The 15,809-nt window shown below is 45.6% G+C and overlaps 3 protein-coding genes across 3 annotated transcripts; 2 read left to right on the top strand and 1 right to left on the bottom strand.

Annotated features, from left to right (window-relative positions):
* Positions 1-16: 16 nt before the first annotated feature.
* On the top strand, positions 17-6,458 carry LOC130107551 (twinfilin-2). The gene is made up of 9 exons (XM_056274204.1): positions 17-359; positions 2,688-2,866; positions 2,962-3,057; positions 3,266-3,370; positions 3,538-3,552; positions 3,801-3,926; positions 4,018-4,168; positions 4,472-4,593; positions 5,713-6,458. The coding sequence occupies exons 1-9, from the start codon at positions 263-265 to the stop codon at positions 5,869-5,871; spliced, it is 1,050 nt and encodes a 349-aa protein (XP_056130179.1). The 5' UTR covers positions 17-262; the 3' UTR covers positions 5,872-6,458.
* Positions 6,459-9,205: 2,747 nt separating this feature from the next.
* On the top strand, positions 9,206-11,974 carry cish (cytokine inducible SH2-containing protein). The gene is made up of 3 exons (XM_056273511.1): positions 9,206-9,893; positions 10,452-10,615; positions 10,860-11,974. The coding sequence occupies exons 1-3, from the start codon at positions 9,772-9,774 to the stop codon at positions 11,351-11,353; spliced, it is 780 nt and encodes a 259-aa protein (XP_056129486.1). The 5' UTR covers positions 9,206-9,771; the 3' UTR covers positions 11,354-11,974.
* Positions 11,975-12,602: 628 nt separating this feature from the next.
* hemk1 (HemK methyltransferase family member 1) lies at positions 12,603-15,720 on the bottom strand. The gene is made up of 10 exons (XM_056300874.1): positions 15,551-15,720; positions 15,349-15,440; positions 15,081-15,174; positions 14,847-14,984; positions 14,099-14,163; positions 13,948-13,997; positions 13,740-13,845; positions 13,373-13,468; positions 12,998-13,108; positions 12,603-12,636 (listed from the first exon to the last, which is right to left on the bottom strand). The coding sequence occupies exons 1-10, from the start codon at positions 15,701-15,703 to the stop codon at positions 12,603-12,605; spliced, it is 939 nt and encodes a 312-aa protein (XP_056156849.1). The 5' UTR covers positions 15,704-15,720.
* Positions 15,721-15,809: the final 89 nt, after the last annotated feature.

The following is a 15,809-nucleotide window of genomic DNA, read 5'->3' as shown; positions in this document are numbered from 1 at the left end:
CACACTCAGACCAGCACTTAGTCTCTTGTAAAGAGGGTTTTTTTTTCTTCCAACAGGTCATACACCAGCACTTTGTAACCTTTAGTTGTACCATAGCATCTCATCCTTTCTTTACCTTGGCTGAATCTCAGGGCCCAGTGGAGCTCCAGTCCTCTTTAGGGCTTCTTACACCTTCTGTTTATTGAATCTCCCCCCCACCGGCAAAGCGACTGGCGGGACAGAACAGACGTTTTTTTTTCTTCCCCCCTCTTTCTGACCCGCCATGTTTCTGGTGCTAGTGGTGACGCCGGAGCTGAGGGAGTTCTTGGCCAGGGCGAGAGGTGGAGCCGTGCGCCTCATCCAGGTGCGCATCCAAGACGGTGAGTGACCTGGGGCTGTGGCCGCTGTTGAGGTGGGGGGGAATCTGTTGGGCCATGATGGCAGGTTGGATCAGGGGCAGGAAATCTTATCCAGAAAGCGGTGCTGGTGTCGGTGCAGGTTTTTTGCTCCAACCGAGCAGTTTCACTGATTGATTTGTTAGACTTGGGTGTGTAACCGTTTGGTTGGAACAAAAGCCGTCACTCACCCCGGCCCTTTCTTAATACATTGAAGCAACATCATTTTTGACATTAGTTTAACTGATGTATTGTAATGTGGTCAAGTCTCCAGAGATCACAATAACTCAAATCAAAACACTTTTGTAGTGTGTTTGGCAACATCTCTACACTTGTCACATGTTCATGCCCAGCGCTGTTTCCTGGTGACTGATGACAAGAAGCGTAGCTCATCACCGGTCAGGGACACTTGGGTACCGATGAGTGAGATTTGTGGGCTGCTCGACTGTGTGTGTATTCACACAAAGTGGCGGCCCTCAAAACAAGTTAATTTAACCCGGACAACTAGAGCGTGAGCCGCGCCCTCAGCACACACAGCCTGACACACTGACCAGAGTAACTATACGCTGTGGGCCGGCGGCCAAAATCCACAAGTTCCGTCTTTCTATAAATCCACGTCGTCTGAAGGCCCTCCAGTCTAACGCTGCAGACTACATGGCCTACATTGGGGGGGAGAGAATAGTCGTGACGGGCAGCTGTTTCAGCTATGCGGCGCCATGCACTTAGTGGGCCAAGTGCCAGCTGAAACAGTGAAATAGTTGATGTTGCAATGGCTTGTTTTCCCTGGAGAAAGCCTCGAGTGTTGTTTACATCTTTTTTGTCCTGCGCTATCCTGACCAAATCCATGCCTAGACCGTTTCGTCATTTTGTGATATGGCGGATTTTGAGATGCACTGTCTCACACTTTGGGGGGGGGGGGGTTTGTTACTTAAAATGTTGACCGCCTCTATCCTTTGGTATTTGCGCCTCGATCAGGTTCGTTTATGGGTCAAACAAGCAGACGAGGATGGGAGGACTGAGACAGAATGTCTGAAAGCAGAGGGCATCAGGTCCGTTCTGCATGCTAGCTGAGGTACTCTTTGAGTTTTTTTGGGGCCTGTCGCTGGGCTATTTGGAGCAGCATGTGACTTGACATGGTTGAGTGCCGCTGCCTTGTGACACATGTGTGCATTCCCCTCTTAGAGGAGAAACAAGATCATTCTGCCCTGTTTCATCACCGCTCGTGATTTCGTGCCCCCTGTTGTCTCCCCCCCCCCCTTTGGCCTCTGCACACGTGCTCGAAAGTATTTTCGTAAACATCAGATTCACCGGAAACTGTTGGGTTTTCTAAACGGACTTGCGTTCTTAAAAGGAAAGGAAAGACAATAGACGAGCGGCTGGGTGCACGAGCGTTGTTTTTTTAAATTTTTTTTTATTTAGACATGGAGTATTAGTAAACAGGGACCACGGAGAGAGGGGCTAAGGGAGAATGGCCTCTGGAAAATATGAGTGTGTGCAGAGAGAAGGAATGTGATGTGGCTGAGAATAGCAACTGCCCCAAGGAATGGTCAGGAAATCCCCCCCACACACGACAGGGACATTGAACTTTAGGTTTCTCTGGGTTTGTCATCCGCAATACTCAGAGTGACTGTTGCATTTTTATTTATTTTTTTTCTTTTTAATCTGCAAAGTTTGTTAGCTGAGGTGTCGAGACTGATCCGAGTGCTGCTGCCAAACACGAGAGGGAAGGGAAAGAGGAGACTCGGGCCATAATTGAATGGCGTAAAGAGTAAGGGATGATGTCACCTTGCGAAGGATTTTGCATTACAAGCACCACGGTGTGTGTGTGGAGCCTGTCTGGGAGATTTATGTGCAATGACATTTTAATTTCTCACCGGTTCTTTCAAAGAATATTGACTATCTGACGGTGCCTATTTTTTGCAAGTTAATTTATAATAGTGTTAGCTTGCCTGTTCCACCATTAAGGTAACAATTCAGAGGTTATATTATACTGCTTGAAAACCTTTAATTTCAGTAGTTGTAATTGCGAGATACCTTCATCTCAAATACTAAATCAACATGTTATCATTCATATTTTTTCTAGATCTACACACAATCTATCAATTGTTAATACAACAATGACACATTACAGTTGCTGTTTTGTTCAAGCGCAATTGATTTTATGTGATAGTTTTGTTTTTTTTACAGTGTTGACGGGTACTCCTATACTGCCACTTTTTGCAGCGTGAGATGATTTGTGCGTCGATTAGCTGTACTGACGCTTGCTAACATATAGAGGATAAGGTGTGTGATGAGTAGTGGTGTGATTTTCAGAGCAGCTGGTGCTCGGGGCCTACAGAGAGCCAGAAAAGAGCTGGGACCAGGATTACGATCGCTTCCTTCTACCCCTCCTGGATGACCAGGAGCCCTGCTACATCCTGTACCGCCTCGACTCCCAGAACGCACAAGGCTTCGAGTGGATCTTCATCTCATGGTCCCCTGATGAGTCCCCGGTATGTAGAGCCGCTTCACGATGGGCCTGCCGTCTCCTATTGATTCATGCAAAACACACACCTCTTGCATCAACTGCCTTCTGTTTGGGCCACAGGTGAGACAAAAGATGCTGTACGCTGCCACCCGGGCCACAGTGAAGAAAGAGTTTGGCGGGGGCCACGTGAAAGATGAACTATTCGGCACAGCTGAGGTCAGCACCGGTAAAATAAACTCGGACTCACGCGTCGAGACAGCTTTGTGTGCTCGTCAGTATGAGCTCAGTCATTATGATGCTGTGACAAGATTTTCTATTTTGTGGTGATGTTTGTTTTAAGCGAGTTTGCCCCCCCCCCCCACACACACACAACCCCACCGCCTTCGTTCCATAATTGGCCTCTTGTTTCTGCCTGCAACATTAGGAGGACGTCTGTCTGCTGGGCTACCAGCGTCATGTGTCATCCTGCTCGGCTCCGGCCCCGCTCACGCTGGCCGAGCAGGAGCTGCAGAGGATCAAAATCACAGAGGTGAGAGGTCACGGTTCCCACTGCAGTACGGCCAACACTGCACTTTGCTTTCTGCTGCATGTGAGGGCACCTGCGGTTGTTCACCCTATCTCTCAGTGTGTCAGTGTGTTGCTCTTGAAATTAACTTTTTTTCCCTTTTTCCTTTTTTCCTTTTGCTGCTTCTCCAGGGTAGGGTTAAGCAGGTAAGTGTAAACACACACAGTTACACCCCATTGTATATTTCATACATGTTCAGTTGAAGTCCCTGTACACTCAGAACTCATAGGGTAAAGGAAGATGGAGGGGGGGAAAACACACGGCATTTATGCAATAAGAAGTTGGTAATATTGATCGCACGGTGTGTACAGGTACACCATTGGACAAACTCGTTTGGGATTTGTGGACTGAGGTGTCAGTAGGTTTGTGTGTGTGTGCATGCTGCCCCCCGCAGGTTAAGACAGAGATCAGTGTGGAGAGCAAACACCAGACTCTGCAGGGCCTCGCTTTCCCACTTCAGGATGCAGCCAAGGGTGCTCTCCAACAACTGGCTCAGAAGCGCATCAACTACATACAACTGGTGAGCCTAAAGAACAGACATCAACTGTCAGTCAGTCTCAAACATGAATGTGTCTGAAATACATTCGTTTCTTTGTGTGTTTGTGTCTCAGAGGTTGGACACAGAGAGAGAGACAATTGAGCTGGTCCACTCCAATCCAACAGAAACTCGCGACTTGTCCCACAGAGTCCCAACTGACACACCCAGATATCACTTCTTCCTCTACAAGCACTCCCACGAGGGAGACTACCTGGAATCTGTGGGTGAGATGTTGATCCCGTCTGGTGCTTCGGACAGCCACCCTGCTAACGCATCGCTCAGTGTCGCTCCCCTACTCCAAACGGGTTAACATTACACGGTGATCAATGTACAGTCCGTTGCAAGGGCGACCGTCGAAAGGGGGAAAAATGGATTGCAAACACTGAGATCTCTGAAGACATTTATGGAAAATAAAACTTGGCTATATTTTTTCCCCCTTTTATCGTCACGCACATCAGCATCAAATCTAAATTTGTTCCAGTGGGTATGTAATGAGCTCACCCTATTTTCCATTTGCCTATCTTTAGTATTCATATACTCCATGCCGGGTTACAGCTGTAGCATCAAGGAGCGGATGTTGTACTCCAGCTGCAAGAGCCGACTGCTTGAAGAAGTGGAAAAAGATTACCACTTAGAGGTCACTAAAAAGGTAAGACATAGTTGGATGGCAGGACGGCTGGATATAGCTTCATTCACAGATGTTTTGAGGAACTCGGACGCTATGCCTTTTTTTGTTTTAGGCCGGCTGGCGGTGAGAACTGGCTGTATCTGATATCGCCATACTGATGTTGTTCCCACGATATGATTAATGTTGCTCCAGGACCATCATTGCAACTGACCAATCACGTCGCTGTGCTGTCATGCCTTTGCGACTCGGGGGAAAAGACAGTTGTGGGATTGCGTTGTGGGTTAGCGTGGGTTAACTATCGGTTAGGTTGAGGTTAGCTATCGGTTAGGTTAAGGCGAGCTATCGGTTAGGTTAAGGCGAGCTATCGGTTAGGTTAAGGCTAGCTATCGGTTAGGTTAAGGCGAGCTATCGGTTAGGTTAAGGTTAGCTATGCCAGGCAGCCTGGTGGCCCAGTGGTTAGCACTGTTGCCTCACAGCAAGAAGGTCCTGGGTTCGAAACCCCAGGCCGTCCCAGGTCCTTTCTGTGTGGAGTTTGCATGTTCTCCCCGTGTCTGCGTGGGTTTCCTCCAGGTGCTCCGGTTTCCTCCCACCACCCAAAAGACATGCATGTTAGGGTCAGTACTCCTGTTTGTGCCACTGACCAAGGCAATGGAACGAAGAACTGGAGTTGGTCCCCGGGTGCTGCAGCTGCCCACTGCTCCTATACAATAGGATGGGTTAAATGCTGAAGACAACTTTCATTGTAACTGTACAACTGTATAATGACAAAATAAAGTGACTCTCTTTTCTATCAGTTCTGGTGGGGGTAAGCTAAGTGTTAGGTTGAGGTTAGCTGTGGGTTCGACTAATGTTAGCTATCGGTTAAGGTTAGGGTAAACTAAGTGTTAGGCTGAGGTTATATTAGGTTAGATTTGGTATTTTTCCGGCCTTTCACCGTATCACCAGCGCACTTCACAACAACATGACTGGTCAGTTGCAATGATGGTCCTGGAGCAACACTAATTATGATGTCTTGGGAACAACGCCAACACTGCAATAATATCAAATCGTCCATGAGAACTGTGGGTCCTTTTGTTCACTGTTTGGTGCACTTGTGTAAAAGTTGACAAGCCCACTCTCAATCCTTGTGCCTGCACGCAGCTGGAGATCGAAAACGGAGATGAACTGACAGAGGAATTCCTGTACGACGAGGTCCATCCCAGGCAGCATGCCCACAAACAAGCCTTCGCTAAGCCCCGCGGCCCAGCAGGAAAGAGGGGACACAAGCGTCTTATCAAGGGCACAAAACAGGAAAGCTAGGGCTAATCGAAGAATTTCTCCTCCTATAGGATCAAGCCCATCCCAGTTTCAGCCCCCCCCCCGCCCCAGAGTTTTACCATGCCAATGGGCACCCCGGCAGGTCTTGAGGGGGGGGGGGCACATCTCTGGATTTCTTTTTGTCATTTGTACATTGACGACCCCCCCCCCACACACACTTGTGATTTTAACATTTTTAGCATGGGTGCCTTTCGCTAACACTCAAAAGAGTAAATTAGATGTGAATTCGAGATTTTCTCATTTTCATTCTGTTTAAGTCAATTTGTAACCGGCTCCAAGAGAACAAATACATCCGAACACAATAGTATTCAGTTTCAGTTTTCAAAAAACAAAAATAAATAAATAAATACATAAAATATGCACAGCACTATTGGCTGAACTGCTCGTTTCTCTCATGTGTTGTTTTGACCTTTTTACCATATAGACTTCTACTGAAACTGTATTATATAAACCAATGTTTAAAGTTCTCCTTTTGTTGCTTATGTCTTGCCTCCACCAATATTTTGTATCAACTGTGTTTATATGAACAAATGATATGACAGGAAATTCCAAATTAAACCTTGTTTATACACTGTTGAGTAACCGTGCATGTTTTTATTTACATTTGTCAGTACAGAATACATTTTTAATTTTACCGAACATACATTAGTGTACGTCTAATGTTTATTAATATGCACAGATGCAGAGCATGATGGTTCTTAAAGGGACAGTTCCCACCCAAAAGACATGTCTTCCCTCTTACCTGTAATGCTATTTATCCATCCAGATCGTTTTGGTCTGAGTTGTTGAATTTTGGAGATATCGGCTGTAGAGATGTCCGCTTTCCCTCGAATACAATGGAACTGGATGGCACTCGGCTCGTGTTGCTCAAAGCGCCAAAAAAATACATTTGAAAAACTCAACAGCAATGCCTCTTTCCAGATATCATGACCTGGTTACTCAAGATAATCCACAGACCTCGTTGTGAGCAGTTTCATGTTGGGGCCATTTTCTTAGACTGAACTACACCTACATGAAACACACATAATCAGTTCACCCAATCACGCAATTATTACTATGTGGTGATAGAATAAGGCTCTTAGCTTAGTTGTGACATAGGTTCCCATACACGGCACACAGAAAGAGAGATATCTCCATCCCGCTGGCCTCCAAAATTACCCGGGCTGCTAGTTCAGGTCAGTCCTTTCATATGTCTCATCCATCATGCCTTCCATTTATCGCTATATGCAAAGTAGACAGCCCACTAAGAGTTGAATCCACAACACCAGGTCAGGTATTATGTCCGTGTAAACTGTTGGATTAAATCTTTTCAGTTTTACTCCATATTCTAGCCAACCATGGCTGCTGCAAGATGGAACTTCTCAGTAGGATCTGACTTGTCTTCCATGTGCAAAAGCCAACTTGATGCACAAGAGTCCTCTCACTTTGCATGTAAAATTTGATATCTTATGCTTATTTGCTGCCACTGTGCCAATAATTGCAGTTACAGCACCAAAGGTGATCAACCTTTGGAAATTATACCGTTGCATCCTAATGGGATGAGTCCGAGTGTTATGTTACTGTGTCTGAGCACGGAGAACGTGGGCTTTTACAAAGTGACTTGTCAAAGCACTGGTGTGATTATGGTTTGCTCCAAGTCAAGTCAATGCTGTGAGCTGAACTGCAGTGGTCCACTTTGCTGTGTTTGCTGTAATCTAACCTAACCTGGGGATGTAGCAGATGGCATCCCTGTAAACTGATTATCACGATGAGAAGCTGGAAAAGCTCCATTGCTGCAAGTCACTTGAGGTCTCCTGCCTTTAAACAAGGATCACTCATTTGGTGCCTATTGGCAATAGGTGTAATGATATTTGTTTTGAGTTATGCTCACTGCTCACAACAGGAACCAATGGATTGGAATAATCTCTGGCACGCCAATGATCCCACTTTCATCATAGAAGAACACATGAATCATTTTCCTCTGCTGCCGACAATTGACCAGCTTCCTGTGAGGAGGAATAAACACTGCAAGATGTTTTGAACATGCAATAACCCCAATTCATCTTTTGTGCAGAAACAGGGTCTGGGATATGCAAACGAATATTTAACCATACTCAAATGTTAATGGTACTTAACACTGCGTTACAGCATAGCTTCACGTAGTCCCACCTTCCACAGCATGGTTTATAATATAAGCATCGTTGAAGATGTAGCCCTGACTGAGCTGTCAGACAAAACTTGAGGAATTCAGGGTGAAATTGCATCAACATTTCCCACAGTAACTCTCACCCCATCCCTAAAAGGGCAGGACTTTGTGTTAGGTTTACTTTGGTAATGGTTATAAGAGGAAAACACATTTCTGGACATGTGAGCAATCAGGCACCGGTTTAAAGCGTTGTCCAGCAATCCCCCTGTTACTTGCACCATGACCGGTGAACTGTTGTGCATTTACAATAATGTCCCCTGACATGACATGCACGTCTATAATAATAATAATAATAATGATAATAATATGCAGTGCTCTCTAACATGCCTGTGGGGTGGGGGCACACAAATGAATCTACTAATGGCCAACTCTTATCCGCTGCTTTTGTATAAGGGCATGCAAGGAGAGAATATAAAACGTAAAAGTAAACACAAATGGTTTATGTGGAGGCAGACTTACAAGATGGTTCTGTCAGGGAGAGAAAGGACGACAAGAAACAAAATGTTTTTTTTGTGTGTCATATCCAGATTCCTACCTTGTAAAAACGTAAATGAAAGGAGATTCTGTGGAGAAAGGACAAGAGAGGAGGACCTAGCTAAAATGAAGGCTAAGTGAGGTGGCATGCGAGCGAACAGTCATCTCTCGTGGTTCGGGCCCTCGCGTACAGTCAAACTATACAACAGTATAATCCCGGGAAAACAAAGATAAGACTGGAATAACGCTACGTCGACAAAATAACCTATTCCCCATGAACTACTTGATTGGGTTGGAGTTTATTTATGCCTTCGTATTGTTTTTTTTTCTTCCCCTTCTTCTTCTTCTTTATTTTCCCTGCGTGTAATTTGGTCGACGCATCTCCGAGAAATCTTGTGTTTTCCATCCCGGGGAAAATCTATATTACTGGAAATAGCCTGTGCGCATTCCTGTTATCTTAATGGCGAGGCGCGGGTTTCTCAGAAAGTAGGCTCGGCCAAAGCGAGCCGGTGGGCGGAGATCAACTCGCAATTATTCTTGGAAAGTGGATGAGGGGCGGAGGGGAGGAGGGAGAGAGGGAGGGAGGGAGGGAGGAAGGGAGGGAGGAGGAGGGGGGGGTCGGTAGGTTGAAGCGCGATTCCCGGGAGCGGCTGTTCGGCGAAGGTATAAGCACAACACAGCTGACTCTCCCGCCCGTAACGCACAAAAGCCAGAACGACTGGCGGTTTCCGCCCTGCTCCATATCGGCGACATTGTTCCTTTATCATTTAATGGTTGTGTTTTGCTTTCCCGTTTATTTTGCCGACGGTCCCCGAGCGCCGATGAAGCCGCACAGCGGTTTGAACGGGAGTCGGTGCGGCGGCGGCGGTGACGTCAGAGCCGCTGGTGTTCTGAGGAGTTCTCAGAATAGAATTCTAGGAAATGGTGAATTTTAAAAGCCGAGCCTACACACTGTGTCCTTCACACGTTGGGCTCCCATACTGGAGGCTACACACTCCGCACTACTGTCTCCTTTATTTTGGGGGTTTTGTTTTTTTGTTGTTGTTGTTGTGTTGTCTTTTTTTTTAAAACGACGTAGTTTGTTTTTTTTATTTTAATTTTTTTTTTTTACATGCATCGCTCTAGACTATCTGTAGGTAAATCTGGCGTTTCGGTCACGCAGACCAGACCCGAGCCTCGTCCGACGCGCGCGGCGTTGTGAAATTTACACATTTTTTTTTTTAATGAAACTCAGCCGCTGTTTAGACCACATTTCATCCCGTCGCGTTTACTGTACGGGGAACAAACAGCAGCCGGATTTGGCCCACAAGGATTTAATACAAAGCATGATTCTTTGTGTTCAAGGGTAAGTTGGCCTTCTTTTGTTCCGGTGTGTACACCTTTGTGCCTCATGCTCAAATCATATGACGGCTTTACAGCAGCACATTTACTTGTAAAATTAGTGTAAAAAAAACCACACACATATTTACCCTCGTTTATAGGCTTTTAAGATTACAGGTCTCTTCTGGAACCAGTATAGGCGACAACTCGACTTTCATGCCATTGAAAATGAATAATGGTCGATAAATTGAAAACAGCTTATAAATACACATTTTATTTTTTTTTTGGTGTTGGATAAAATCAAACACTGGTTTTCCAGCTGGGCAAAATAAAACATGAGATGGCGAATCGACCCGCGCGCCAGTCTCCCCAACCCCCCCCCCCCCATCTCAGGAGACGAAAGTTTAAATTATCACGATTCCTGTTAATTCGTGATTTTCTCGTTATTATTAACGCAAATTTGGCTCTTTCCTCTACCGCAACACGCCGGGTTAACAAAATTACGCATGGAGATTAACAGCAAATGTGACCCTTTCTCTTTTCATTTGAAGCCAATGAAATCACAGCTATTTGTCTTTCGCAGTCCTACGTCTCTTCTGCCCACCGGCCCACCCAGTGACGCCCGGCTGGGCATGCGGACGGGAAATGTGTCCCCATCCCACTGCCTTCAGAGCACCCCTCCGCTATGGGACCCCACAAAGGACCTGAGGGCCATCGCCAGCAACTTCTGCTATCTGGAAAATTCAGGTACGGTATCACGTTGCTGTCACAGCAAGCCAGCCGCAGTCAGAGTTGGGAAAGTGGACACCCCCTTAATATGTTAAAATACTGTGGTGTTAAAATACAATGACCCATTTGCTTTTTTTTGTGAAATAGGAACTTTATTGAGATGATAAATGCTACGAACAAAGTACATGCTGTAGATTTTCAGTGAAAAGAACAGTATTGAGGCGATGTGAGTTAATAGGCATCTCGGGGCTCTGTGTTGCAGGGTGGTACTGGGGAGCCATAACGGCAGCTCAGGCCCACGCCACTCTTCAAGAGGCAACCGAAGGGGCTTTCTTGGTCCGGGACAGCAGCCACCCTCTGTACATGCTGACCCTTTCAGTCAGGACTGCACGAGGCCCCACCAGCATACGGATCCAATACAGCGGTGCCCAATTTTTACTAGACTCCAGCTCCCCGGCCCGCCCCAGTCTTTTGTCTTTCGCGGATGTGCCCAGCCTGGTGCAGCACTACATGGGACCAGGGAGAAAGGTGGAGGAGGGGAAGGTGGAGGACGCGCCTTCGAAACCCTCCCAGCAGACCAATCAGGAGACCTCTGTGGTGTTAAAGCTCACCAAGGCCATGTACAAGCCCCAAGGCGCCCCCTCCCTGCAGCACCTCACACGCCTCGTCATCAACAGACACTCGGACTGCCCTGACCAGCTACCACTCCCCAGGCCGCTGCTGCGTTACTTGAAGGACTACCCTTTCAAGGTATGAGATCAACCCCCCGGCTTCTGCTGGGCGCAAGCAGAATCTCAGTGGACCTCGAGGGAAATAACAAAAACAACAACAACAAAAAACTGTGCAAATCGGTCCACGGTGCCAAATAATAGACATTGCTGCTCAAGCAGTAGCAGTGACAGGCCAGTCACAAAATGTCACTGGACACAAGGTCATGTTTTTGGTCAAAAGAAAAGAAAGAAAGAAGGAAAAAAAAAACAGAATTTGTCCAAAAGCAGCAATGACTAACGTGTCTGGTTTGAGACTTAATTCATCGAGGCTGGGTTGAGACACACACGCACACGCACGCACACACACATGCGCACACACACACACACACCGGCAGAAGATGAAGTGCAAACAAAGTTCAGTACTGTACTGTATGTTATTCTACGGATACGACGGATGTGGAGGCTGTCCGTGTCCTCCTCGCCCTCGTCGGTTCTGGGTGTGTATCGAATGTACTGTTTTCTGAGCAGTATACCATTTTCAGTCAGTGACATCTTTTCACCCTTTTATCCTTGTCACAGTGAATATTTGAATTTTTCTACCTTTCACGTCTGTTCAATTTTCTATTAAAAAGAATCTGATGTAATCTAATTGCAGTCTTCCAAGTCATTTTGTCTTGTAAAAATTGAAGAAAAAAAAATGCCATTATGATTATGAGCGGGGTAATAATAACAAAGACGGCGTGGCCACTTACACTGTTAACACCTGTTAACAAATACTGGAGCGGTCAGTACATTTGGAACACAAAGGCCTTTTGTGTCCTTTGAGCTTTAAGTATATGAGCAGTAGATTGAGTGGGAGCGAAGGCCAAATTGCATGCGTTTTGCTTAACAATGTGTACGGCCTGCATCTGAGTCAGCGAGTGGATAAGCGAAGGGGAGGACCATTCATCAGCAGATTCGCAGAACTACTGAATGCTTTCTGGGAGGGTGAGATTCGGGGAGGGAGGGTTCTGAGAAAAGCTGTGGTAATTACCTTCAGCCTGCGTTTTTGCCGTCCCTCATATTTTTTTTCTTTTACAATGACACAGGTCTTAAAGGAAAAAAAAAAGTTATACATTAAAATCCACCAGGAAAAATTATGTGAGCATATGTGAAGAGAATTTTAAACGCTAACGTCAGTGGGATCTTAAAAGCTCATTGGGGGTAGGAGAGCCGGGGCTGTGACCACCTGGCCCCAAGCCAGCGTAATAGGATCTCACAGTTTCTCAATCCAGACCCTTCTTGTATACCGCATTTCACCTCCCTTTCTGAAGGATGCAGAACCGCGGCCTATAAGAAATAGAGAATCAGTATGGGAAACTTGTTTTGCGCCGTGGTATTTGAATTACAAAAGCAAACACCATGAACTCGGAGGGGAGAGCATCTGGACGTGTGACATGAGGACATTGGGGACAATGAACCCAGCTATCTATATCATTTCATCTTTTTTTCTTCTTTTTTTTTTATGTTAATGAATGTTTCACTGTCACAGCCTTTCCCGCTCGAGGGTGAATGCAAACCAACAATGATGTGCCTAAAACGACTGAAGTTCAATGTCTGTGTGAGGAGATAGCGGCAGGTCAAATGACTTAATTATGATTTAATCAGGACTGTGCTGCAAAGACAAAACTGCGATTGTCTAAAGGCAGACCTGTTGGTGAAGTCGACCCGTGTCTCGACGTATTGTAGCTCTTCCACATGCTCCTGCGCCCAGCGTCGGATAAGCGGGGGGTGTCTCGGATCCACTTCCAGGTAAACACGGCTGTTAAAATGCACAGAATAGATTAACTCTTAAATTACTGGCGTACCGGAAAATCCCAAAGTACCTTGTGATGGAATTAGCGGCACATGTCTGAACTGTATCGTCTTCATGTCCGTGCAGAAGCGTAACTCACTGAAGAGGGAAGGCGATACGTCATTTTCGACAGTTTTTGTTAATTTGACCCCAGGAGTGATGTAGTTTGTGTGTGCTCATTTGCATGCATGCGGTTTGATATCCTTGATATCAATTCACACCACGATTTACCCAGAGTTTAACAGAATCTTTGGGGCCAGGGTCAAAATCTGTCTGATCACCCTCAGGCCATCTGAGCCTCCATCTAGAGCGGCGTGGTCCTCAAACCTGAGGACAACAGAGAGTTCCCACACTAAAGCATCGCCACTGCATGACAAATGTTCAAAGAGCAAATGCAGAAGGATCGGAGGGAAGGCAATCGATTTCCCCGCTCATGCAAATTCATTTTTATGCATTCTCAGAAGGTTTGACTTGGTCCCTGTGTACGAAACATTTCCCATGAGGGGAAGCAAGCAGTTGTAAAAAAAAAAAAAAAAGAAGAAGCAACTGAAAACGACAGGGGACAAGTACGTATTTTGGATCATCTTTTGATCCTGACCTGAGGACTTCAGGTTCCAAAGATGTCATGTCCTCTGAGAACAGGTACGGAGGGTTGCTGACCAAAGTTGAGACCTGGTTGCATAGGCTCAAAACAGTGTCCGAATCTTAAAAATAAATGACAAATTGTAGTTATTGATGTGCACCAGGATAAAGAATAAACACATGTTGCCTTTCCTTAGCCAGATGTTATTTTTTATTTGCCTTACCTTTTACGATATCCATATGATGGATCTGCAGTCTGTCCTTAAGACCTAAACTGTAGAATAGAGCTACATCATCATCATGAAAAGGTGCAGTCTCTATGAAATATACGCTCTTACTGGAATTTCATTTTTACATTTGACATAATGTGATTACCTTAATGCATTTTCTCTTGTTAGATTCACTGCATCCTTGCTTTGATCCAAGGCAATTACTCTGAGCTGAGACAGAAAATACAATTATGTACAGATGTTGAGGAGACAGACAAAACCCCCCTGGCTATGTCAAGAGTTCATCAAACTTCTTTATGATGCTGCCGGTCACTCTTATTCCCGTTAGCGTCACCGATTTAACACTTCTGATCAATTTACAGTCTTTGGACAGCGAAGACAGACACATATGTATAAGTCGACGTAGTTGTCTGCAGATTTTCCAGTACAGTTCAAAATCTGTTTGAATCCACATAGAGTCCTTCTTTATGTTTTTGGTGGCTAGCATCCATGACATCCATCCTGTCAGAGCGATCAGTCAGGCTCTTACACAGAACATTTGACTATTGTATAGAAGAGACACCCTCCTACATAGTACTTAATCCTCCATCTATCTTACTTGTTTACTCGTAGCTATTTTATAGTTCTAATTATCTTCTTGTCATGATATTTACTTGGTCAATAAATCGGACTCCCTCTCTGCTATTATGGCAACATCAATCAATCAAGTTGTCTGACTGTGGTTCGTTAGCAATTGAAAAAAAATGTTGGTTTTGATGGGAGTCTAAAACTGAGGGCATGGGTGTATCCCATTGCATTTTTTTCCTTGTTTATTTACCGGCAACCCAACCCCCACCACCCATCCCTGGCTTGGCTAGATGTATGTACTGTATACAAAGAAACAGACACCTCACCCACGGAAGGCTCTTCAGCAGGCTGAGGGAAATGGCGCCAGAACCACAGCCCACCTCTAAGCATGTACGTCGGCCCTCTGCACCCACTCCATTCCCCGGCTTAACCTTGAGGTCTGCAAGCACCAGTTCGACCAATTCCTGCACAAACAACAAATAGGTCAGTGTTCCAAGTAAATGTAATCATTGGGATTTCCTGATGTGCTGTGTTTGTAAAGACCTAGTCTTCTCTCTGACCTCTGTTTCAGGTCTCGGTATGAACACAGGCGGTCTCATCTTAAGTGTCAAATCTCGGAAGTCCCACTCCTCTATAACATACTGCACTGGCATCCTGAGCCCAACGCAGAAGCATCACATCAAGTTAAACTGCTTGCATGTGCAAACACACACGTCAATGACCAAAAACGTCCACTTTTATATACACTCTTGACATGTCGGCACTGACAGTTTAAAAGAAAACTGTTTCATATATACTTCTACTTGAGTATGACATAATGTTACAAACCTGGAGAGGCGCTGAAAGCAGAGTTTCCATATCTGTTCTGCTTTTTGGTGACTCAGAGGCTCAGTCAACCTTTCCTGCTCAAGGCCATCTATCTGTAAGGACAGAGGGCTTGCTGTCATAGGTTATGTTTAATGTGGAAGTGGTTGTTGAGATTTGCACCGTGTGCATTGTAGAGCACTCTCGGAGACGTTTCTCAACTCACCGTTTTAGCCCCAAACAGATGTGCAATGATGTACTGAATAGAGTGGTCCGGCTCCGTCACTCCTTTCTCCTCAAAGTGTCTCTTCCACACAGCCATTGCCTGACATGCTGTGATGCCCACTATAGGCAAGGCTGGGACATTGCACATATGCATTGCATGGGAGCCACACATACCCTAAAGACAGAACTTGGATTAAAAAAAATCAACAACAAATCATAGACACCACACAGCCCATTAGTATACAGATGAAAATGAGCAC

Source organism: Lampris incognitus, chromosome 2 (assembly GCF_029633865.1).
Source record: "Lampris incognitus isolate fLamInc1 chromosome 2, fLamInc1.hap2, whole genome shotgun sequence".
Lineage (NCBI taxonomy): Eukaryota > Metazoa > Chordata > Actinopteri > Lampriformes > Lampridae > Lampris > Lampris incognitus.
This window is presented reverse-complemented; position numbering and strand designations above follow the sequence as displayed.